Source organism: Lolium perenne, chromosome 7, assembly GCF_019359855.2.
Source record: "Lolium perenne isolate Kyuss_39 chromosome 7, Kyuss_2.0, whole genome shotgun sequence".
NCBI classification, from domain to species: domain Eukaryota; kingdom Viridiplantae; phylum Streptophyta; class Magnoliopsida; order Poales; family Poaceae; genus Lolium; species Lolium perenne.
Window position 1 is genome coordinate 121,600,781 of NC_067250.2, and position 26,339 is coordinate 121,627,119.

The window sequence follows — 26,339 nt, forward strand, 5'->3', positions numbered from 1 at the left end:
AAACCAACAAGAATTGGAGGTGGAACAAGTCATGAGAGTGAACCGCGAAGAGGGAGTATACCCCTCTTACTACCCGTGCACAGATTTCATGAGAAGTGCAGGAATCTTGGGAGATGTTCAGAATCTAATTTCTCGTGCAGGGTTGAATGATTTTGTTGACGGAGAACCATGCCAATATGCAAAATTGACTATGTCTGTTGTGCAGGATTTTAAGTTCAATTGGTCGCTATCTAACCCCATGGTTCAGTATAAAATTTATAATAAAACTGTCAACTTGCCATTCAATGATTTTTGTACAGCAATTAGAGTACCGCAATGGGGATCATGCGAGAAGATAAGGGGATCGCCGCGAGAGCTCTTAAACCTCTTCGAGATGATTTGTCATGGAAGGAGCTTCTCAGAGGATGGTGGTAAAATCAGTAGCATTGAACTCCCAGCTATCCGCTACTTTGCTTATTTCATTACTAAATGCGTTCTTGCTAGAAAGAATGGTAGTAAATTATCTATCCAGGATTTAGCTTTTCTAGCTGCTGCACTGTAAAGTAATAAGGCTTATAATTTGGGTGCGTTGATAGCTTATAGACTTGCTACTAACCGTGAGAAGGGCGGAATTTGTGGAGGTCTCATCGCCTCTCGTTTACTAGCTTTGCATGGTGTAGAACCTCACCATCTTGATATTCAACTTCCCATAGAAAAACTTGACATAGTCTCCATGATTAAACATGAATTTGTTTCTGATTCATCTAATTTGAGTAGCCTGTTTTACAAGATGACATTTTATAAGAAAGCTTGGAGAACAACTAAGAAAACTGAAAAACTAGTAAGATTGCCTGCGCCTGTTCTATTTAACCTTGATTCCAGGGAGGATTGGTCAGTCACGGAAGGTGCACTGAATGCATACATGGAGGGAGGAGGCCATCATGCAAGAGACAACACGGAGGAGGCCGAGGAACACCTCGACTCGTCATCCGATGCAGCAAGTTCTTCGCATCAACATTTTGGACATATGGAGCCTCCACACTTTTCTTCTGCACAGGGACCTCACTATGACTACGCCATGTATGATCCACCGGCGTGGAACAGCGACCCTCGCTGGGGTTGAACTCCACTTAGGCCAAAATCCTAAGCTTGGGGGGAAGGTATACCGGCATCATTCATTCTTTGCATATTATGGTTGCTGGATACTTGTATATACTTGTTTAGTTTCTTTGAATGGTTTTCTAATGAGAGGGAGATGATATTTGGGGAAGTGCTGCCTGAAAACAGATTCTGGACTGTTACCAAAAAAATTCTCAAAAATAGCCAGAACGATATTTTGCGAAGCCAATTTTTGTGCATGTTCCCCAGGTTGTTATCTAACTTTCATCAGTTGAACACTTTTCGATTTGAGCAGTGGAAGAATTTCTTTAAAATCGATTACTGTACTGATGTCAAGTTTGACGAATTCCTGCTGCTTTGTGTTTATGTGACTCTTCTAGTTTCCATTTTCTTGTTTTTGCTTTGTTTCTTTCCTAAAACACAAAAAGACCAAAAATATTTCTTTTGTTTCTCTTCACCATTTGCTTGTTTTGGTTTCTTGCATTTATTTTGCTTTGTTTGCTATCGTTGGTTTGCTATAAGAAAATCCGAAAAGATTTTGCTTTATTTGCTTGTTTTCTTTTGTTCTTGTTTCCAATTCAAAAAAAAAAACACCAGAAATATTTGCTGTTCTTCTTTGGTTTTGTAAAGTTCATTATGAGTTCAATGGTCTTCGGTGGCTGGAGCGTGGTTTTCACTTCATATTATCCAAGCTACACAAGTGAAAGGCAATAATGACGATCTACGACAATTCGAATGTGGTGAGAGGCTGGTATGAACTCTATTTGTTTTCATTTTTGTACATATACTCATCCATGTGAGCACGCTTAGTTGGTTCATGTGAGGTATATGTCATTTAAGAAAGTCTAGTAGTTCATGATCTCTCATGTTTAGCTCCAATTTATTAATATGAGTAGCATGTCATGGATGTTTGCTTGCATTGTTTTATTCATAAGTAGGTATGACATTGTGGTATCCTCCTCTGAATAATTCATTTGAATCGACTTGGCACATGCTCACGCATGGATATGACTGAACAAAAGTCAATTAAGCCTCTATGATTTACAATTGCTTCAGAGTTCTGGTATCACTTTTATTCATCCGTTAATTTATTTTGCCGCAAGCATGATTATGACAGTGACTACTCTCTTGATTTGTCGCTCCCCAGTCTATTGCTAGCCTTCACTTGTACTGAGCGGGAACGCTGCTCGTGCTTCCAAACACCTGAAAACCAAGTTGTTCCAAAGTGTCCACCATAAATACCTATGCATGGCATTTCAAACCATTCCAAGTAAATTCTCATGCGTTACCTTTAAAACCTTCAAAATGCTTCTCAATTTGTGTTAATGTTTTATAGCTCATGAGGAAGTATGTGGTGTTTATCTTTCAACCTTGTCATTTACTTTTGACGGACTTTCATAATAAGAGCTGGCAACGGGGTGCCCAGCCCCAACTAATAACTTCATTAATAATTCTCTTCACATGTTTTGCTCTGATTCATCAGTAAGCAACTTAATTTTGCAAATAGACACTCCTCCATGGTATGAGATTGATGGAAGGCACCCGAGGATTCGGTTAGCCATGACTTGTGTAAGCAAAGGTTGGGGGGAGTGTCGGCCATAATAAAACTAAAGTACATGTGTAAACAAAAGAGAAGAGGGATGATCTACCTTGCTGGTAGAAATAACGTTCTTCATGGGAGCCGCTCTTGAAAGTCTGGTTGGCAAGGTAGTTGGTGTACCCATTACCATTCGTTGACAACACCAAACACCTCTCAAAATGATTTTACTCCTGTTTTAAAAATGAAAAGCTCTAGCGCGTGTTAATCCCTGCTTCCCTCTGTGAAGGGTCAATCTTTTACTTTTATGTTGTGTCCCCATCCTTTCTTTGAGCACTTTCTTGAGAGCACAACTGTCATTCTTAGTATAATATGCTTGTCCCAAAATATGATTGACTGTGGTATAACCTTGATGCTTTTATCTTTGACGATCTCTATTTCTAGTCTTTCTATGAACCTCAGAGGTGCCTGGGCATTTATGTTTTGCTGTTCAAATTCGGGCAAGCGAGATACCACTTTATCATATCCTTTTATGAACATTGCAATCCTGCTTATAGACATGATTCATGATGCTTATTATTAATTGTTGGTACCTTTCCATGATTGACATAGCTATTGGATGATCTTATTTGCATGTACCTTATTATGAACTGCCTAAGTGTTAGCCATATCATGAGAATATTTACATCATATGAGCAAATGTGTTCGTGAAAGTTCTTTTATCGCACTCAGTTGTTAACTGAATTGCTTGAGGACAAGCAATAAGCTAAGCTTGGGGGGAGTTGATACGTCCAAAACGTATCTACTTTCCCGAACACTTTTGCTATTGTTTTGCCTCTAATTTGTGTATTTTGGATACAACTAACGCGGACTAACGCTGTTTTCAGCAGAATTGCTCTAGTATCTTGTTTTTGTGCAGAAATTCAACTTTTGGGAAAATCCTCGGAATTTATATCAATGGGCCTATTTTACCAGAAGACTCGGGGAGCCAGAAGGGCAAGCCAGGTGGAGGCCCTAGGGCCCCACACACCAGGCCGGCGCGGCCCAGGGGAGGGGGGGCGCCGCCCTAGTGTGTGGCCCCCTCGGCTGGCCTCCGACGCCCCCTCTGGACTACTTAAAGGGTTCGATCTAAAAATCGCGAGGAGGAAAACGAAGTCGCCAGAAACCCTCCAGTACGCCGCCACATCGCGAAACTCCGTCTCGGGGACCAGAAACTCCGTTCTGGCACTCCGCCGGGACGGGGAATTGGAGGAGATCATCGCCATCATCACCACCGACACCTCTCCATCGACCATCCATGTGTGAGTAATTCCCCCGCTGTAGGCCGAAGGGGATGGTAGGGATTGGATGAGATTGGTCATGTAATAGCATAAGATTGTTAGGGCATAGTGCCTAGTGTCTGTAATTGGTACTTTGATGATATTGTTGCAACTTGTTATGCTTAATGCTTGTCACTAGGGCCCGAGTGCCATGATCTCAGATCTGAACATGTTATTGTTTCATCATGATATGCATTGTTTTATGATCTTACCTGCAAGTTGTATACACATGTCTTTGTCCGGAACCAAAGGCCCCGAAGTGATAGAAATCGGGACAACCGGAGGGGATGGCGGTGATGTGAGGATCACATGTGTTCACGGAGTGTTAATGCTTTGCTCCGGTACTCTATTAAAAGGAGTACCTTAATATCTAGTAGATTCCCTAGAGGCCCGGCTGTCACCGGCTGGTAGGACAAAAGATGTTGTGCAAGTTTCTCATTGCGAGTACGTACGACTATATATGGAACACATGCCTATGGATTACTTTGTACTTGGACACCGCTTTATTATTATCTGCAAATGCACTGCTCTTATTATTACATGAGTTTCTCTCATCCATGCAACGCCCGTCATCCATCCCTGTGCCTACAGTATTTTAATCCTGATGTTTACTAAAATCACTACTGCTGTCTTTGTTACTCTGCTGTTGTTATTTCACTACTGCTACTGCTACTGCTATAAACGGTTACTACTGATAAACTCTTGCGAGCAAGTCTGTTTCCAGGTGCAGCTGAATTGACAACTCCGCTGTTAAGGCTTTCAAGTATTCTTTTTCTTCCCTTGTGTCGAATCAATAAATTGGGTTTTACTTCCCGCGAAGACTGCTGCGATCCCCTATACTTGTGGGTTATTACTTACTGATGAATCAGGGCAAAACATGTGAAGATAATTATCAATGAAAGTTAATTAATTGGGGCTGGGAACCCCGTTGCCAGCTCTTTTTGCAAAATTATTAGATAAGCATATGTGCCACTAGTCCATTGGTGAAAGTCTGCCCAACAAGATTGAAAGATAAAACACCACATACTTCCTCATGAGCTATAAAACATTGACACAAATAAGAGATAAAAACTTTTTGAATTGTTTAAAGGTAGCACATGAAATATTTACTTGGAGTGGCGCAAAATACCACATAATAGGTAGTTATGGTGGACACACATGCCATGGGTTTGGTTTAAGGTTTTGGATGCACGAGAAGCATTCCCTCTCAGTACAGGTCTTTGGCTAGCAAGGTTGGTTAGTAAGCATAAGGGTTGAGGGAAAACAAACAAATATACATGTGATAGAAACAATCATGCATCTTCCTTGTAAGCACAAACAATTTTAACTTCAGAATACTAAACGCATTAGCTAACAAGAAAGAAAGATAAAGAAATAATATATCTACATGTACTTCCCTGTTTTCTACTTAAGCCTCAAAGTATTGTTGTTGTTGACCAATGCTAAGTTTGCCAAAACCAAATATATTTACTTGATGCTTCCAAAGTGATACCAATACTAACAACAAGATCAATCACATAACAGAAATTGCAAACTAAAATAAGGTGTGCAAAACGTAAATGATAAAACTTCTCATTAATATTCCATAACGATAACTCACACCAAGGGATACATAGATAACCAACTAAAAGAGAGATACTTCCACACTGCAACCATCTTATATGATAACTTCCCTACTCATGATATGACACTACTTGACAGTAAAAAGGTAAAAGATAGTGATGATGTGATACCGCGGCACTCCCCCAAGCTTGGAACAAGCCAAGGGGGTGCCAATACCATTGATGAATTACTCCTTCGGTGGTGATGGTGAATTCATGATAAGCTTCTTAACAAGCTCATTTAGCTCATCAATCTCGAAGTGAGGTTGCGGATCAGCTCCGAGTTGTGCTCGACGCGGTTAAGAAGTATGTCAAACGGTGAGTCCCAACTCTTAGAGTTGTTTCCCCACTCCCCAGCTTCGGGTTTCATCCTTCCTGCAGTGTTAGAACGATCCATATCCCAACTACTAGGCAATACTGCCTTGGGAATCCTTTCAATTTGACTATTATGAATTAGAGTGTGGAAGGGGTTATCGATGCCTGGAGGAGATGTCCTTGGAGCTAGGAAGCGATGTGGGACATTTCCTTCGGTGCTAATTCGTGCACTTCTTTTGGGGTTGAACGGATTTGCCACCACCCCGATGCCTGCGATGGTGGCGCGCGGGTATACCCGCGGGTCTTCCTCCACTTCTCCTTCATCTTCACTGTCGACTTCTTCTTTTAACTCGGGATCTTGAATATCTTCCTCCAAAGGCCCCTTGCTCTTGTTGTTGGAGACCATGATGCTTCTAGATCAAAAACAGATCCTGGCAGAAAACAGCTCAAAACAAAACACGACGAGAAGACGATATATGGACCTCGGGGGATCCGGGGGATTATATAGCAAAAATTTTCACGACAGAAGGAAAGCACCAGGTCGAACCTGAGTGGGAGAGGGACTCCGAGGAGCCGTCCCCATATGGCGGCGCGGCCAGGGTGGGGCCCGCGCCACCACGTGGGGACACGCCCTCATGCATCTCCTCCGCTCCGATTCGATCTCGTAATTTTTCATATTTTCTAAAAATAGCAAAAACATTGTTCGGAAAGTTAAACGCGGACATGTTATTACCAAAACTGTTACCTATTCGAAGTCGAACTCTGCAGAACTATCAATTTGATGTTTGATGAAAGTTTCCGGAGTCACCACTCGAATAACATCAACATCTTCATTATAAGAATCTCCAGAGATATAATGCTTGAGTCTTTGTCCATTCACCCCACTTGTGTGGCATCACCTTTCAGAGAACCAATTTTTATTGCCCCTGAACGATACACCTCCACAATGACATATGGTCCTTCCCATTTTGAGAGTAATTTCCCTGCAAAAAATCTGAGACGAGACCGATACAATAGGACTTTGTCTCCAACATTAAATTCTCTTTTAATAATTCTTCTGTCATGCCATTTCTTAACTTTCTCCTTAAAAAGTTTAGCATTTTCATAAGCTTCTTACCAGCAAGTTTAAAATCTTTATTAAGTTCTCTTACGGCCCAATAAGCATTGTGCTCTAGTTCTAAAGGTAAATGACGAGCTTTTCCATAAACCATTTTATAAGGAGACATACCCATAGGATTTTTATAAGTAGTTCTATAGGCCCACAATGCTTCCTTCAACTTACTAGCCCAATTTTTCCTAGATTTATTAACAGTCTTTTGCAAGATAGATTTAATTTCTCTATTTGATAATTCTACTTGCCCACTAGTTTGAGGATGATAAGCTGAAGCAATTCTATGATTAATACCATATTTAGCAAGAGTTTTTCTAAAACCACCATGAATAAAATGAGAACCTCCATCAGTCATAAGATATCTAGGTACTCCAAACCTAGGAAAAATAACATCTAAAAGCATTTTTAAAGAGGTCTCACCATCAGCACTTTTTGTGGGTATGGCTTCCACCCATTTAGTAACATAATCAACAGCGACAAGTATATGAGTGTTACCTTCTGAAGAAGGGAAAGGACCCATGAAGTCAAATCCCCAACAATCAAATGGTTCAATAACAAGAGTATAATTCATAGGCATTTCATTGCGTCTAGAGATATTACCAACTCTTTGACATTCATCACAAGATAAAATAAACTTTCTTGCATCTTTAAAGAGAGTTGGCCAATAAAAACCTGACTGTATAACCTTTTGTGCGGTTCTATCTCCAGCGTGATGTCCTCCATAAACACTACCATGACACTTACTCAATATCTCTCGTTGTTCATATTCGGGGACACATCTTCGCATAATACCATCCACTCCTTCTTTATATAAGTGTGGGTCATCCCAAAAATAATGCCTCAAGTCATAAAAGAATTTCCTCTTTTGCTGAGCAGAAAAGGTTGGAGGCAAGTACTTGGAAACAATAAAGTTAGCATAATCAGCATACCAAGGACTATCTCGCGAGATCACCTTTATTACAGCCAATTGTTCATTTGGAAAACTATCATTAACAGGAACAGGATCATAAACAATATTTTCCAATCTAGACAAATTATCAGCAACAAGATTATCAGCACCTTTCCTATCTACAATATGTAAATCAAATTCTTGCAAAAGAAGCACCCATCTAATAAGCCTTGGCTTAGCATCTTTCTTTTCCATAAGGTACCTAATTGCAGCATGATCAGTATGAATTGTGACTTTTGAATCAACAATATAAGGTCTAAACTTGTCACAAGCAAAAACTACAGCTAATAATTCTTTTTCAGTTGTAGCATAATTTCTTTGAGCAGCATCAAGAGTTTTACTAGCATAATGAATAACATTCAATTTTTTATCTACTCGCTGTCCAAGAACAGCACCTACAGCAAAATCACTAGCATCACACATAATTTCAAAAGGTAAATTCCAATCAGGAGGTTCAACTACAGGAGCAGTTGTTAAGGCTTTCTTTAGAGTTTCAAAAGCTTCCTTACAATCATCATCAAAAACAAAAGGTACATCTTTTTGAAGAAGATTAGTAAGAGGCTTTGAAATTTTAGAGAAATCTTTAATAAATCTCCTATAAAAACCAGCATGACCAAGAATACTACGAATACCTTTAACATCCCTAGGATAGGGCATCTTCTCAATTGCTTCGACTTTAGCTCTATCAACTTCAATACCTCTCTCAGAAATTTTATGTCCCAATAAAATTCCTTCATTAACCATAAAGTGACATTTCTCCCAATTAAGAACAAGGTTAGTTTCTTCACATCTCTGCATAACTTTATCAAGGTTTTGCAAACAATTATCAAAAGAATTCCCATAGACAGAAAAATCATCCATGAATACCTCTACAATCTTTTCACAAAAGCCATGAAAAATAGCAGACATGCATCTTTGAAAAGTAGCAGGAGCATTACATAAACCAAAAGGCATACGCCTATAAGCATAAGTTCCATAGGGACAAGTGAAAGTGGTTTTCTCTTGATCTTTAGCTCTAACAGCAATTTTTTAAAACCCAGAATAACCATCAAGAAAGCAGAAATGAGTATTTTTAGACAATCTTTCTAGCATTTGATCAATAAAGGGTAAAGGGTAATGATCTTTCTCAGTAACTTTATTAACCTTTCGAAAATCAATGCACATTCTATACCCTACAACTACTCTTTGAGGGATGAGCTCATCATTATCATTAGGTACAACAGTTATTCCTCCTTTCTTAGGAACACAATGCACATGACTGACCCATCTACTATCAGCAATAGGATATATAATACCAGCTTCAAGAAGTTTTAATACCTCATTCCTTACCACATCCTTCATCTTAGGAATTAGACGACGCTGATGTTCAACAACAGGCTTTGCATCATCTTCCATGTTGATGGCATGTTGGCAAATAGAGGGAGAAATCCCCTTCAAGTCATCAAGAGTGTAGCCAATAGCTCCTCGGTGTTTCTTCAATATTTCCAATAATCTTTCTTCCTCAAAATCTGAAAGCTTAGCACTAATAATAACATGATATGTTTTCTTATCATCAATATAAGCATACTTAAGATTATCAGGCAACGGTTTCAAATCAAAAACAGGATCTTCCTTTGGTAGTTGTGTTGTACCTAGATCTTCAACCGGTAAGTCATGTTTAAGAATATGTTGACGAAGGAAAATTTCATCATGCTCATTCCTTTCTTCCCTAAAGACTTCACTCTCATGATCCTCCAAATGTTGTTGCAATGGATTATTAGGAGCAAGAGAAATAAATGCAAGTTGTTCAACTCTAAAATCATCATTAGGCAATTCAGCTTCATAAGGAACTTTGGCCAATTTAGAGAAATTAAACTCATAAGATTCACCAGCAAATTTAGTCACAATTTTCTCTTTCTTGCAATCTATAATAGCTCCACAAGTATTTAGAAAAGGTCTACCAAAAAATGATAGGACAAGTCTTACTAGCAGAAGAACCAAGTACCAAAAAGTCAGCAGGATATTTAATCTTACCACATAGAACTTCCACATCTCGAACAATACCAATAGGAGAGATAGTTTCTCTATTAGCTAGCCGAATAACCACATCAATATCTTCAAGTTCACAAGAACCAATTTCATGCATGATTTCCCTGTAAAGCTCATAAGGAATGGCACTAGTACTTGCACCGATATTGCATAAACCATAATAACAATGATCACCAATTCTAACAGAGAGCATAGGAACACTGAATTTCCTAGACTTACTGGGATGTGAAACAATATTAGAAGCATCTTCACAGAAAATGATGTGACCATCTTCTACATTTTCAGTCACAAGGTATTTAACTATTACAACAGCAGGTTCAACATTTATTTGTTCCTCGGGTTCTATAGGTTTCTTTGCACTTTTGTTAACCACACTAGTTATAACAGAATACTCCTTCATTTTAGCAGGAAAAGGAATTTTTTCAATATAAGCTTCAGGAAGAATATGATCAACAGTTTTAATCTCAACACATTTACCTATAGGTGAATCAGTTTTATCTTTGTAGGGTTCATGATACTTATTAAAATTCTTCCTAGGCAATTCAAAATGAGAGGCAAAAGCTTTATAAAAATTTGCAAAAACTTGAGAGTCAAGACCATAAGTAGAACTCATATTTCGTAATTTATCAGTATCCATAAAAGTTTCAATGCATTCATAATCATAATTTATACCTGACTCTCTACCTTTGTCGTTCTCCCAACCTTCAGTATTCTCCTGAATCCGATCAAGAAGGTCCCATTTAAACTCTTCTTTGTTGCGTGTGAATGATCCAGAACAAGTAGTATCCAGCAAGGTTTTATCTTGAAAAGAAAGTCTTGCGTAGAAATTATCAACGATGATATTACCAGGAAGCTCATGAATGGGGCATTTGAGCATTAAAGACTTCAATCTCCCCCATGCTTGGGCAATACTCTCTCCATCATGAGGCCAGAAATTATATATGCGGTTTCGGTCTTTGTGAATTTCACTTGGAGGATAGAATTTAGAATAAAATAGAGGCACAATATCCTTCCAATCAAGAGAATTCCCATTCTTCAGCAATTTATACCAATGCACCGCTTTACCAGACAGTGATATAGAGAATAGTTTCTTCGTAACTTCATCCATAGAAATACCTGCACACTTGAATAACCCGCATAATTCATGTAAAAACAGTAAATGATCTCCAGGATGGACAGTTCCATCCCCTTCATAGCGGTTATCCACAACGCGTTCAATAATTTTCATAGGTATTTTATACGGAATCACTTTCTCACGTGGCACCTCATCCACTACCTTTGCAGTAGTAGTAGATTTTCCAAATAGGAATTCAAGAGAAGATCTCTCCATAATGAATTATAGCAGCAAGCAGAAATAAAAACAACACGTACAGTAAAAGTTTTCCTTACCAATAGCGCTTCACTCCCCGGCAACGGCGCCAGAAAATAGTCTTTATGACCCACAAGTATAGGAGGTGTATCGTAGTACTTTCGATAAATAAGAGTATCGGACCCAACGAGGAACAGAAGGTGTTGACAAGCAGTTTCTATGAAGGATTCACTGTAAATGCTCACAGACAAGTTTTAAGGGGGTTTTGATATAGCAGATAAATAAAATACAAGTAAGTAAAATGCGGGAATAATAATTGCAGCAAGTGGCCCAATCCTTTTTAGCACAAAGGACAAGCCGGTTTGTTTACTTATGATGACCAAACGTTCTTGAGGACACACGAGAATTTATTCTAGTGCTTTCGCTTCATATAGTTGATTAATCTTCATTGTTTTGATAAGTGTTGTGTGGGTGAACCTATGCTAATGCACCGCCCTTCCTAGGACTAATACATACTTGTGATTAAACCCCTTGCAAGAATACGCAAATACAAGAAAGTAATTAAGATAAATCTAACCACAGCCTTAAACTCTGAGATCCTGCTATCCCTCATGCATCGATATACCAACGGGGGTTCATGTTGCTGTCACTCCGGCAACCCCACAATTAGGAAACGAATACAAGATGCATTCCCCTAGGCCCATAAAGGTGAAGTATCATGTATTCGACGTTCATATGACACCACTAGAAGAATAACACCACAACTTAAATATCAAACCATTAAATATTACTCAACATAGTTCACTACTAACATTTAGACTTCACCCATGTCGTCAAGAACTAAACGAACTACTCACAAGACATCATATGGAACATTATCAGAGGTGATATGATGATGAATAACAATCTGAACATAAACCTTGATTCAACGGTTTCACTCAATAACATCAATAACAAGGAGTAATCAACACCGGGAGAGTTTCCCCTATGAAATAATCAAGATTCAACCCTAGATGTTACAGCGGAGACGAGGTGCAGCGGTGGAGATGACGGTGTCGGTGGTGAAGATGATGATGATGATGATCCCAATGAAGTCCAGCTCGATGACGGTGATGATGGCGACGATTTCCACCTCCGGGAGGGAATTTCCCAGACAGATTTCAGCCTGCCGGAGAGCTCTTTTCTCTCTGGTGTTTTTTTCGCCCCGCAGAGGCGGCTGCGACTATCCTTGATGTTCTCTCGCACCTTAGGGTTTCTGGGAGATGAAGTACGCGAAAGGGAGATGGCCGAGGGGGTCGTGGGCCCCCTCCTCACATGGCGGCGCGCCAGCCCTGGTGGCCGCGCCGGCCTATGGGGAGGGCCCATGGCGGCCCTCCTCGGCCTCCCCTTTTGGCTGGCTCCGTCATCTGGAAAAATAGGAGTTTCGGTATATTTTCCGTCAATTGTTGATCTTCAGAAATATTGTATCCCGACGGTGCTTTTTCCAGCAGAATCCTGACTCCGGTGAGTAATTCTCCAATAATCATGAAACATGCAAAATAGGTGAAATAACATAAGTATCATCTCTAAATATGAAATATATCAATGAATAACAGTAAATTATGATATAAAATAGTGATGCAAAATGGACGTATCATCGCTCGACAAAGCTGAGCGGCGCCTGTGAAGGGGGCGGCGGGGTTCTATGCCTCTCGGCTCTTGCGCTGTGGATAGGGAGGAGGGCCGCCGCGTTGGGGGACGGAGGCCGGCGAGATGGCGCAGCAGCGGAGGAGGCTTGGCCGGGTGTGCGGCGTGCGGCGACAGAGGAGCCTTCGATGAGGTGACGGCTCGTCGGTGGCGGCGCGGGTGTCAGGGCCTGCCCCGGGCCCAATCTGGGCCTCATGGGCCGCTGCGCGGGCTGCTCGCGGTGGCTCCAGGCCGCTCGGAAGGCGCAAGGTGGGCGATCTGCTGCTGCCTGAGCTGTGCGGGGAGATGTGATACGTCTCCAACGTATCGATAATTTCTTATGTTCCATGCCACTTTATTGATGATACCTACATGTTTTATGCATACTTTATGTCATATTTATGCATTTTCCGGCACTAACCTATTAACGAGATGCCGAAGTGCCAGTTCCTGTTTTCTGCTGTTTTTGGTTTCAGAAATCCTAGTAAGGAAATATTCTCGGAATCGGACGAAATCAATGCCCAAAGTCTTAGAATTGCATGAAGCTTCCAGAACACCCGAGTGCCACCAGAGGAGGGCCCTGTGGGCCCCAGATGATAGGCTGGCGCGGCCAGGGGGTGGGCCGCGCCCCCCTACTGTGTCGTCGCCTCGTCAGCCCTCCGACTCCGCCTCTTCGCCTATTTAAAGGTCCCTAACCTAAATCTTCGATACGAAAAGCCACGGTACGAGAAACCTTCCAGAGCCGCCGCCATCGCGAAGCCAAGATCCGGGGGACAGGAGTCTCTGTTCCAGCACGCCGCCGGGACGGGGAAGTGCCCCCGGAAGGCTTCTCCATCGACACCACCGCCATCTTCATCAACGCTGCTGTCTCCCATGAGGAGGGAGTAGTTCTCCATCGAGGCTAAGGGCTGTACCGGTAGCTATGTGGTTCATCTCTCTCCCTATGTACTTCAATACAATAATCTCATGAGCTGCCCGACATGATTGAGATTCATATGATGATGATTGTAATCTAGATGTCGTTATGCTAGTCAAGTGAATTTTACTTATGTGATCTCCGGAGACTCCTTGTCCCACGTGTGTAAAGGTGACAGTGTGTGCACCGTGTGGGTCTCTTAGGCTATATTTCACAGAATACTTATTCACTGTTATGAATAGCATAGTGAAGTGCTTATTTATATCCCTTTATGATTGCAATGTGTTTTGTATCACTATTCATCTATGTGCTACTCTAGTGATGTTATTAAAGTACTCTATTCCTCCTGCATGGTGTAATGGTGACAGTGTGTGCATCGTGTAGTACTTGGCGTAGGTTATGATTGTAATCTCTTGTAAATTATGAAGTTAATTATTGCTATGATAGTATTGATGTGATCTATGCCTCCTTCATAGTGTGATGGTGACAGTGTGCATGTTATGTTAGTACTTGGTGTAGTTGTGTTGATCTATCATGCACTCTAAGGTTATTTAAACATGAATATCGAATATTGTGGAGCTTGTTAACTCCGGCATTGAGGGTTCGTGTAATCCTACACAATTAGTGGTGTTCATCATCCAACAAGAGAGTGTAGAGTATAGCATTTATCTATTCTGTTATGTGATCAATGTTGAGAGTGTCCACTAGTGAAAGTATAATCCCTAGGCCTTGTTCCCAAATACTGAAATCGCTGCTTGTTTACTGTTCTACTGCATCTGTACTGCCTGCAATATTACCACCATCAACCACACGCCAGTTGTAGCATCAAGCTATTTTCTGGTGCCGTTACTACTGCTCATATACAATCATACCAGTTGTATTTCACTATCTCTTCGCCTAACTAGTGCACCTATACATCTGACAAGTGTATTAGGTGTGTTGGGGACACAAGAGACTTCTTGCTTTGTGGTTGCAGGGTTGCATGAGAGGGGTATCTTTGACCTCTTCCTCCCTGAGTTCGATAAACCTTGGGTGATCCACTTAAGGGAAACTTGCTGCTGTTCTACAAACCTCTGCTCTTGGAGACCCAACACTGTCTACAAGAATAGAAGCACCCATAGACATCAAGCACTTTTCTGGCGCCGTTGCCGGGGAGGAAAGGTAAAAGGTACTCACACTCCGGATCTCGGCTACTAAGCTATTTTCCGGCACCGTTGTAAGTACTCGAAGCTATTTCCTTTAGATCCTGCAATTGCATCTTTTTGTTTCTTGTTTTACACTAGTTTGGCATAATGGAAAGCAACATGGAGCTTTTTATTCTTTTTCCTGAGTTAAGACATGGATGGTTTGATGCGAAAATTAAAAAACCCATGGAACATATTAGTATGAACACTTTGAATACCATTGTTGCTAATGATATAGAAAATTCTAAGCTTGGGGAAGCTGGTTTTGATGAGCATGATATTTTTAGTCCCCCAAGCATTGAGGAGAAAATTTTCTTTGATGATACTTTGCCTCCTATTTATGATGATTATAATGATAGTAGTCTTTTGATGCCGCCTGTTATGGAGGATAAATTTGGTTATGATTACAATATGCCTCCTATATTTGATGATAGCTACTTTGTTGAATTTGCTCCCACTACAATTAATAAAATTGACTATGCTTATGTTGGGAGTAGTAATAATTTTATGCATGAGACTCATGATAAGAATGCTTTATGTGATAGTTATATTATTGAGTTTGCTCATGATGCTACTGAATATCTTTATGAGAGAGGACAATATGGTTGTAGAAATTTTCATGTTACTAAAACACCTCTCTATATGCTTAAAATCTTGAAGTTGCGCTTGTCTAGTCTTTCTATGCTTGTTGCATTATGCTTCATGAATTTGTTTATTTACAAGATTCCTTTTCATAGGAAGCATGTTAGGCTTAAATTTGTTTTCAATTTGCCTCTTGATGCTCTCTTTTGCTTCAAATACTATTTCTTGGGAGTGCATCATTAAAACTGCTGAGCCCATCTTAATGGCTATAAAGAAAGAACTTCTTGGGAGATAACCCATGTGTTTATTTTACTACAGTAACTTTGTTTTATATTTGTGTCTTGGAAGTTGTTACTACTGTAGCAACCTCTTCTTATCTTATTTTATTGCATTGTTGTGCCAAGTAAAGTCTTTGATAGTAAGGTTCATACTAGATTTGGATTACTGCGCAGAAACAGATTTCTTGTTGTCACGAATCTGGGCCTAATTCTCTGTAGGTAACTCAGAAAATTATGCCAATTTACGTGAGTGATCCTCAGATATGTACGCAACTTTCATTCAATTTGAGCATTTTCATTTGAGCAAGTCTGGTGCCTCTTAGAAATTCATCTTTACGGACTGTTCTGTTTTGATAGATTCTGCCTTTTATTTCGCATTGCTTCTTTTGCTATGTTGGATGGATTTTTTTGTTCCATTGACTTCCAGTAGCTTTGAGCAATGTCCAGAAGTGTTAAGAATGAGTGTGTCACCTCTGAACATGTGAGTTTTTGATTATGCACTAACCCTCTAATGAGTTTGTTTTGAGTTTGGTGTGGAGGAAATTTTCAAGGGTCAAGAGAGGAGGATGATACACTATGATCAAGAAGAGTGAAAAGTCTAAGCTTGGGGATGCCCCGGTGGTTCATCCCTGCATATTTCAAGAAGACTCAAGCATCTAAGCTTGGGGATGCCCAAGGCATCCCCTTCTTCATCGACAAATTATCAGGTTCCTCCCTTGAAACTATATTTTTATTCGGTCACATCTTATGTACTTTACTTGGAGCGTCTGTTTGTTTTTGTTTTTGTTTTTGTTTGAATAAATGCTTGTGTGGGAGAGATACACGCTCCGCTGGTTCATCTGAACACATGTGTTCTTAGCTTTTAATGTTCATGGCGAAGGTTGAAACTGCTTCGTTAATTGTTATATGGTTGGAAACAGAAAATGCTACATGTGGTAAATGGTATGATGTCTTGAATAATTAGATACTTGGCAATTGTTGTGCTCATGATTAAGCTCTTGCATCATATACTTTGCACCTATTAGTGAATAAATACATAGAGCTTGCTTAAATTTGGTTTGCATGATTGGTCTCTCTAAGGTCTAGATATTTTCTAGTAAGGGTCGAACAACAAGGAAGACGATGTAGAGTCTTATAATGCTTGCAATATGTTCTTATGTAAGTTTTGATGTACTAGTTCATACTTGTGTTTGCTTCAAACAACTTTTCTAGCCTAAACCTTGTATTGAGAGGGAATACTTCTCGTGCATCCAAATCCTTGAGCCAAAAACTATGCCATTTGTGTCCACCATACCTACCTACTACATGGTATTTCTCCGCCATTCCAAAGTAAATTGCTTGAGTGCTATCTTTAAACACTTCAAAAGTTATTACCTCTTATTTGTGTCAATGTTTTATAGCTCATGAGGAAGTATGTGGTGTTTATCTTTCAATCTTGTTGGGCAACTTTCACCAATGGACTAGTGGCTTCATTCGCTTATCCAATAATTTTCCAAAAAGAGCTGGCAATGGGATTTCCAGTCCCAAATTAACTAACCTTCATAATTTTACAAAAAATAGACACTCCTCCATGGTATGTGATTGTTGGACGACACCCGAGGATTCGGTTAGCCATGGCTTGAGAAAGCAAAGGTGGGGAGGAGTGTCATCTAAATAAAACTAAAATAAAAGGCACTCCTTCATGGTATGAGACTGTTGGCAGGCACCCGAGGATTCGGTTAGCCATGGTTTGTGAAAGTAAAGGTTGGAAGGAGTGCCACCCAAAAATAAAAATGTTTCATGGGAGCCGCTCTTTGAAAGTCTGTCTGGCAAGGGGGTTAGAGTGCCCACTACCATTCGTTGACAACAACAAACACCTCTCAAAATTTTACTTTTATGCTCTCTTTATGTTTTCAAAATAAAAGCTCTAGCACAAATATAGCAATCAATGCTTCCCTCTGCGAAGGGCCATTCTTTTACTTTTATGTTGAGTCAGTTTACCTACTTCCTTCTGTCTTAGAAGCAAACACTTGTGTTAACTGTGCATTGATTCTTACATGTTTACCTATTGCACTTGTTATATTGCTTTGCATTGACAATTATCCATGAGATATACATGTTACAAGTTGAAAGCAACCGCTGAAACTTAATCTTCCTTTGTGTTGCTTCAATGCCTCTACTATGAATTTATAGCTTTATGAGTTAACTCTTATGCAAGACTTATTGATGCTTGTCTTGAAAGTACTATTCATGAAAAGTCTTTACTATATGATTCAGTTGTTTAATCATTGTCTTTACCATTGCTTTGAATCGCTGCATTCATCTCATATGCTTTACAATAGTATGATTAAGATCATGTTGGTAGCATGTCACTTCAGAAATTATCTTTGTTATCGTTTACCTACTCGAGGACGAGCAGGAACTAAGCTTGGGGATGCTGATACGTCTCCAACGTATCGATAATTTCTTATGTTCCATGCCACTTTATTGATGATACCTACATGTATTATGCATACTTTATGTCATATTTATGCATTTTCCGGCACTGACCTATTAACGAGATGCCGAAGTGCCAGTTCCTATTTTCTGCTGTTTTTGGTTTCAGAAATCCTAGTAAGGAAATATTCTCGGAATCGGACGAAGTCAACGCCCAGAGTTTTAGAATTGCATGAAGCTTCCAGAACACCCGAGAGCCACCAGAGGAGGGCCCTGTGGGCCCCAGATGATAGGCTGGCGCGGCCAGGGGGTGGGCCGCGCCCCCCTACTGTGTCGTCGCCTCGTCAGCCCTCCGACTCCGCCTCTTCGCCTATTTAAAGGTCCATGACCTAAATCTTCGATACGAAAATCCACGGTACGAGAAACCTTCCAGAGCCGCCGCCATCGCGAAGCCAAGATCTGGGGGATAGGAGTCTCTGTTCCGGCACGCCGCCGGGACGGGGAAGTGCCCCCGGAAGGCTTCTCCATCGACACCACCGCCATCTTCATCAACGCTGCTGTCTCCCATGAGGAGGGAGTAGTTCTCCATCGAGGCTAAGGGTTGTACCGGTAGCTATGTGGTTCATCTCTCTCCCTATGTACTTCAATACAATAATCTCATGAGCTGCCCTACATGATTGAGATTCATATGATGATGACTGTAATCTAGATGTCGTTATGCTAGTCAAGTGAATTTTACTTATGTGATCTCCGGAGACTCCTTGTCCCACGTGTGTAAAGGTGACAGTGTGTGCACCGTGTGGGTCTCTTAGGCTATATTTCACAGAATACTTATTCACTGTTATGAATAGCATAGTGAAGTGCTTATTTATATCCCTTTATGATTGCAATGTGTTTTGTATCACTATTCATCTATGTGCTACTCTAGTAATGTTATTAAAGTACTCTATTCCTCCTGCACGGTGTAATGGTGACAGTGTGTGCATCGTGTAGTACTTGGCGTAGGTTATGATTGTAATCTCTTGTAGATTATGAAGTTAATTATTGCTATGATAGTATTGATGTGATCTATGCCTCCTTCATAGTGTGATGGTGACAGTGTGCATGCTATGTTAGTACTTGATGTAGTTGTGTTGATCTATCATGCACTCTAAGGTTATTTAAACATGAATATCGAATATTATGGAGCTTGTTAACTCTGGCATTGAGGGTTCGTGTAATCCTACACAATTAGTGGTGTTCATCATCCAACAAGAGAGTGTAGAGTATAGCATTTATCTATTCTGTTATGTGATCAATGTTGAGAGTGTCCACTAGTGAAAGTATAATCCCTAGGCCTTGTTCCCAAATACTGAAATCGCTGCTTGTTTACTGTTCTACTGCATCTGTACTGCCTGCAATATTACCACCATCAACCACACGCCAGTTGTAGCATCAAGCTATTTTCTGGTGCCGTTACTACTGCTCATATACATTCATACCACCTGTATTTCACTATCTCTTCGCCGAACTAGTGCACCTATACATCTGACAAGTGTATTAGGTGTGTTGGGGACACAAGAGACTTCTTGCTTTGTGGTTGCAGGGTTGCATGAGAGGGTTATCTTTGACCTCTTCCTCCCTGAGTTCGATAAACCTTGGGTGATCCACTTAAGGGAAACTTGCTGCTGTTCTACAAACCTCTGCTCTTGGAGGCCCAACACTGTCTACAAGAATAGAAGCACCCGTAGACATCAAGATGCGGGTCGGCCACCGTGCAGTTTCGCGCGGATCTGACCGTCTGCATGCGGAGGAAGGTGGTCGCCCGATGGGGCTGTAGCTGGCTGTGCTGGATGGTGGAAGCTGGGCTGACGTGAGTTGTGCTGGCGGTGTTGCATCCTCCAGTGTGTGCTGGAGATGAATGGCACCGTCGGCCCGAAAGTGGTGGTCGGAGGCGGGTCCAGTGGATTGCTGCAGCTTCAGGCTAGGTTGAGGTGGTGGAGGTTGATGGGAGAGGAATGGGGCCGCTGATGGGCGTTGCATCCTTCCGCCAACACGGGGACGGGATGACGGAGCTGTAGCGTGGTTGGGTTGGCATGGATGGGGCCTGAGGTGGTCATCGCCCCCCTCACCGGCAGCTTTTGTTTGCCTCTCATCGGTGGTGTGTCCAGCCTTTGGTCCAGGATGGCCTGCTCTTTGCGGACAGCGAGGTTGTTGTGAGGGCTGGGAGAAATCCCTATGCGGTTGCGGACAACAGCGACGCCTGTGGGCGTCATCACCTTCTTGAAGGCGTTGCCTATGCCTCTTTCTCCATGCCTCCTCATGTGCGACGGGGGAAACCCCAGACCCAGCTCGCTGGTTCAGGCATTGGCGGCGCTATTGTGTCGTTCCCTCCTTGGAGGCAATATTCGGGTTGCATGAGGAGTCCCAAGACAGTCACCGGAGTAGCCAAGGTTGGCAACTACTGGAGCGTGGGCCTCTAGGGCATGATGTACACTGAAGCGTCATCTTTTCAACGGCGCTCTCCTCGGGTCTGGTCGGGCCCTGCAGTCCACACCGCCACTATCTTCTTGGCATTCAAGGGTGGATCGTACGTTGGCACGTGCCATCTCGAGCGTGAGTTGTGTTTGCGAGTTGTCTTGCTTCGGTTGTGAAGCGGTCTGTGGCTCTGTGTTCTGACCTCTCGCCTCTTGGCTGGGTTAGACAAGGCGGGTGGTTGTTTCGTGTGTTGTGGTGTTGCGTTGTAATCTGTAAGGTGTTCATCCGTGTGGTTGTTGGGTCCGGTTTTCCTCATAAACTGGACCAATTTCTACCTATTCAATAAATTTAGTAGTTCTCCTGCTAACAATTCAAAAAGGTACCAACGTGGTCGGTGTATAGGGATTAAGTGCCGATCGAAGTCTTGGAGATGCCCTTAGCCCTCCATGTATATATTTTTTTTCCATTTTTTGGGAAAAAGTCTATCCGTTAACATGGTCCAAAGGTACAGTTACTAGTTCCAGTAGCAAAGCATCAACCACAGGCACATGCATAAAACGAGCAATAAAAGTCGTAGAAATAACATGAATTTTACATGTCGCCGTCGCCGGTGACTGCGATCGCTTTCGTATGCAGCAACGCCCAAATGGATAAGCAAGCGGCGCGCGCGCGTCGCATCAAATTAAGCGCGCCAGAGCTAAGACATGCGACGCGGAACGAGGACACGATTCCCGATCCAGAGCCGCACCATCACCCAAACGGTTCTTCCATGATTAGAGATTCCACGGCACCATCCACTGCTGCTGATGCCTGATGAGCTCCTCCCGCTACATAAACGACGGCGACCGGACGTCCATCTCCTGCGTCCAGGCGCTCTTGTCCTGGGCGTGGACGTGCCAGTAGCTCTGCGCCACCGCGTCCGGGTCCGCCCCCGCCGCGTCGGCCGCGCCGGCCCTGGCCTTGCCCCTCTGCGACCTGGCCATTGACAAGAAGAAGATAGAGCAACAACATTCCGTCAGTTTCGCCGGCGCTGTTGATCTGCAGAGCACTCCTATAAATAAACTCGGGTCCGTTTACAGTGCTGATCAGGATGCGATGCGACGGTGAGTTGGTGACCGCGCGCGGCGAGATCACCCGACAGAGCCGTCTTCCCGATTAATCCACCGGGATCGTCTACCTTTTATCGACCGATACGTGGAACTACTAGGCGCATTCATGGGCGGCTCGCGTCTGGAGCTCGCGAAACGTACGACGATCCGAGAAGGATCCGAATCTTGGTTGGCCCAGAATATACACGATCGCCGACGTACGGCGCCATCCCGGCGGTGACAGGTCGCCGCTCATTGCCCAAAAGCGGCTGGCACGCGGCGTGCAGCCGGGAAGCGGGTCGGTCTCGCCGCGCTGCTCGGTGCGCCCGTGTCGAGTTGAGGGGAAACGAGGGAGCTCCAAGCATGGATTCGAGGGGTTCTATGTAACGTGCCGGGTAGAGGGCGAGCCAGGTGGTAAAGCCTCCGATCAAGTTGGAGGATCCCAAAAGACCGAAAGATGGCGTGCTTTCTCTTCAAAGAATCAGGGATCTTTTTTTCGAGGGTACAAAGAATCAGGGATCTACATACACGTGGTGCCGCAATATAAAAAGTGGAGTAGTATGTGTCAGTAGGAGTGCAGGTCCATCTGCTGTGGCCTCCTCTCCAGCTGGCGAGCCAGCGAGGCTCACCAAGATTTGAGAAATCTTTTTTTTTTTTTTTGGAAAGTTACGCAATCGAGCTGTAAGTTCGCAAACCTATTTGCTGCAACTTTTTTTTAACCCGAGTGCAGTAGTTAATCAGCGACATACCAAGTGATTGGGTTGTCAGATCGATTAGTCGAGCTAAATGATTAACATAAAACGACTAGAGGTATTCGACACGGCCAAGACATGAGTAGCGATTAACCGACCGATTAATCGCTAATTCTGCCTATTTTTATAATAATAATAATTACAGTGTATTATTTTTATTATCATTCTTTATAAAGATGAGAATTAATTAAATTTTATTAGAAATTTATGTTACTTAGGGAAGCCATATGGTACAATGGAGAAAATCGTCTTCTTTTATATTTTCCAAGAGATTATCTCTTAGCTCTATGTCAGCTTTCTGTTTCTCTATTCTCCCTCCTCCAACCCAAAAAAAATCACCATTATATATTGATGCTAGTAGAAAAGCATGTACACAGTTCAATCAAAACTTAGTATATTTAACTAAATAGTAGGATTTTTCTTTTCTTTTTGGAATGAAGGTAGTAACTGCTAGTAGAAAAGTACGTACACAGTTCAGTAAAAAAAAATGACAGCATATACTCTTAGCATTCTGATTAAATGACATTGTAGTTTTTCCATAATTTACGTTTGACTAAATTACATAATAATAATCAACACATATAACGCCAAGTTAATTAGTTTCACTAGATTCATCATAAAATATGCATTTGTACCAAATATATCTGATATAGTTATTTGCATAAGTTTCCATATATCTTGATCAAACTTATAAAGGTTTGAATTTTTAGGATAAAGCTTCAGTTTGAATATAGGGAGTCGTTTTTTGAAGTATTTGGTGTGAGTTGTACTACCTCTGGTTCCGATGCCTTATAAATTTAATTAAAAGTCAAAGTTACAAAGTTAGCTAAATATAAAGCAAAAAGTAGACATCTTAAACATGAAATAAATATTACGCTCTCCCTCCGTTCGTAAAAGGATGTCGGAGATTTATCTAAATTCGGATGTATATGCACTAATGAGTGTCGTTACAGCTAAATTTTAGACACACTTACCGACATCCTTTTATGAATAGGGGTAATATATAAAAATATATTTTATGGTGAATCTACTAATATTTATATAGTATCGCAGGTATTCACATTTTTACTATAAAATCAATCAAACTTAGAGAATGCTTTTGGCTGCTTTTGGCTAAACTTATAAAATGGAGGGAGTATAACATAAACATAGTAACATTTCTCCTCTCCTTTTAGAATAATAATAATTAGCTAGCTGTGCTATAGAGACAGCCCGACAAATATCTCGTACAGAGGAGCACAAAAGAGAGCTCAAATGTCTATAGCGTGGCAAATAGAGAAGCCGTATGTACATATATCCATGCCGTCCGGATTCTAGCATCTACTGCTTTTTGTTGTCTTCCCCAAAATGGTCTATTTCTTATGGATTTCATCGGATCGACAGACTACAGGTGGGGACATGATACAGAGGACCACTTCCCGAGCTAGCTAGCTAGGGAGGAAGTGATGAGAATTGGGATCAGATCAGCTCCCAAAACTTTGGTGGTAGAAGCACATCTTTGTTCTCGTCATAGCTCACTACACCTAGTAGGGACAATATTCCAAAACCACTTGGCAATATGCTAGGAAGGAATTCTAGACTTTGCACAAGGAATAAGGCATATACGTATATGTGTGACCTACTGTCATCTTTGGTTAATAGGGCAAAATGACGTACTTGGCCGCAGAACGTACCTAGACTCATTTCTCAACAGGGTAAGCAATGTCCCAATCTTGGAGAGAAGACCAAACGTGAACTACGTATATATAGGCCGAGAAGAGGAATTCATGAATGATGTGATGGGTTTTCGCTAACCTCCGGTCACCAATGGCACCGTCGATGATCATGTGAGCAATGTGGACGCCGGCCGGCCGGAATTCCTTGGCGAGAGACTGAGACAGCCCCCTCAGAGCAAACTTGCCGCAGCCTGCATGCCGTTTTAAGCGTGCGAACACATGGGCCATCAGCTTTTCAAGATGTTCTTATCGACATCAACGGATATGTTCAAATCTGAACTTGTTTGACTTACTTAGATCAGCGTAACCGGCGAATCCGTTGACGGACGCCGAGGAGCCTGTGAAGATGATGGTGCCCCTGCCCCTTTCCACCATTGCCGGGATGACCTGTGAGCAGTGGCATGCAGAGACCGATGTCAACCCGAAGCTAGCTCAGGTGGAAGAATTGAGGAGGTAGGTACGCACTTGCTGCGCGCAATGGAAGGCCCCGGCGGCGGAGACAGCGATAGAGCGGTGGAAGGCGTCCGTGGAAATGGACAGGAAGGGCACGGGGCGGGCCACGGCATCGCCGTCGCCGTCGTCGCCCGGCGGCTCGCATGCGTTGTAGACGAGCACCTCGACGGGGCCGAGGGAGAGCACGCCCTCGAAGGCCTCGCGCACGGAGCGCGCGTCGGCGCAGTCCACGCGGAGCGCGAACACCTGCGCCTTGGCCTCCTGCGCTATCTCCTCCGCCAGCTGCGACAGCTTATCTGCCGGCCGGCGCGCAAGGACAAGGACAAGATCATATATCTATCGGTCGCCGTCATGCAAGAACGAACGGCGGGATAAAGAATGGACGACTGAGAACGTCGCCGACGAGAGCAGAGAGGGCATGTCACATACCGAGGTCGCGGGAGAGGATGGCAACAGTGTAGCCCTCGGAGGCGAACTTGCGAGCCAGCGCGGAGCCGAGCCTGGGGCCGACGCCGACCACGGCGGCGATGCCCCTCGAGGAGGTCGACCCTGACACCGACCTCAGCATATGTGTAAGCCAGATGTGGAGAGAGAGGGAGAGAAAGGCGGGCGCGGCAGCTACTTAGCGAGACAGAGCAGTTTCTTGCGTTCGGTTTTGAACTGCGAGCAGTTTCTTGTGTTCGGTTTTGAACTGCGACCAGTTCAGTTCGGTCCGCCTCGGTTTCTCCGTTGGTTTTTAACAACATGGCCGACCCATCCCGCACCAACAACGGCGACGACGCGTGTCGATCGGGGAGAATCCGCCTTCCAGCAAGCTAGCAGATTCGGGATCTGTTCGGCCGCGCGCCCGTAACCTAAATTTTACTAGGGTTTATGGCATATAGTTCAAACAAATAGCAGAAGAAAAACAGTTTGAAGTTTGCATATGTTTTACAACATAATTAATACAACAATAATCTCACAGCCAAACATGTTTCCGATGGTCAAAACAAACATATGTAATAAAAGAAGTATCAAATAACTAGCCGACGGTCAAATAACAATGTGATGATCAAATTCATCTTGGCCACAATCTTCAATTGTGGCATCGGCCATAGCACTATCTTCATTGATACCACCGGCCATAACATTATCACCAGAGCCAACCAGCCACCTTCATCGCCAGACATTATGTCATCATCGCCACCACCAACACCCTACCACCAAGACCTCTAGAATGATCCAACTCCGGCTGCATCTCATCATTCTCCTCGACACCGTCTATCTCATTGTAGCCAACAACAATACCGACATCATCATCATCAAGAGATTCAATACCTATATTGACCTCGTTCTCCTCCAGTGTCCATATACGAGGTAGGAACTGTATGCAACTCATAGCTACATAATTAAATTACCGAAGAAAATAAGAAATGTAACCAATATGCCACAATTTAGATAAAATGAGAGAAATTTTACATACCGGAAGTTGGGACGAACATGTCGGTGACGCAGTCGTTCATACCGACACCTGTAGCCATCGGCGACGTTGGAGGTCGAGGAGGCGCCTATCCACACGGTTGCACCT

The 26,339-nt window shown here is 42.5% G+C and overlaps 1 protein-coding gene across 1 annotated transcript; it reads right to left on the minus strand.

Moving 5' to 3' along the window:
* Window positions 1-21,288: 21,288 nt before the first annotated feature.
* LOC127323794 (uncharacterized) lies at window positions 21,289-25,465 on the minus strand. Its single transcript, XM_051351918.2, has 5 exons — window positions 25,202-25,465; window positions 24,785-25,068; window positions 24,613-24,706; window positions 24,399-24,510; window positions 21,289-21,739 (listed from the first exon to the last, which is right to left on the minus strand). The coding sequence occupies exons 1-5, from the start codon at window positions 25,338-25,340 to the stop codon at window positions 21,592-21,594; spliced, it is 777 nt and encodes a 258-aa protein (XP_051207878.1). The 5' UTR covers window positions 25,341-25,465; the 3' UTR covers window positions 21,289-21,591.
* Window positions 25,466-26,339: the final 874 nt, after the last annotated feature.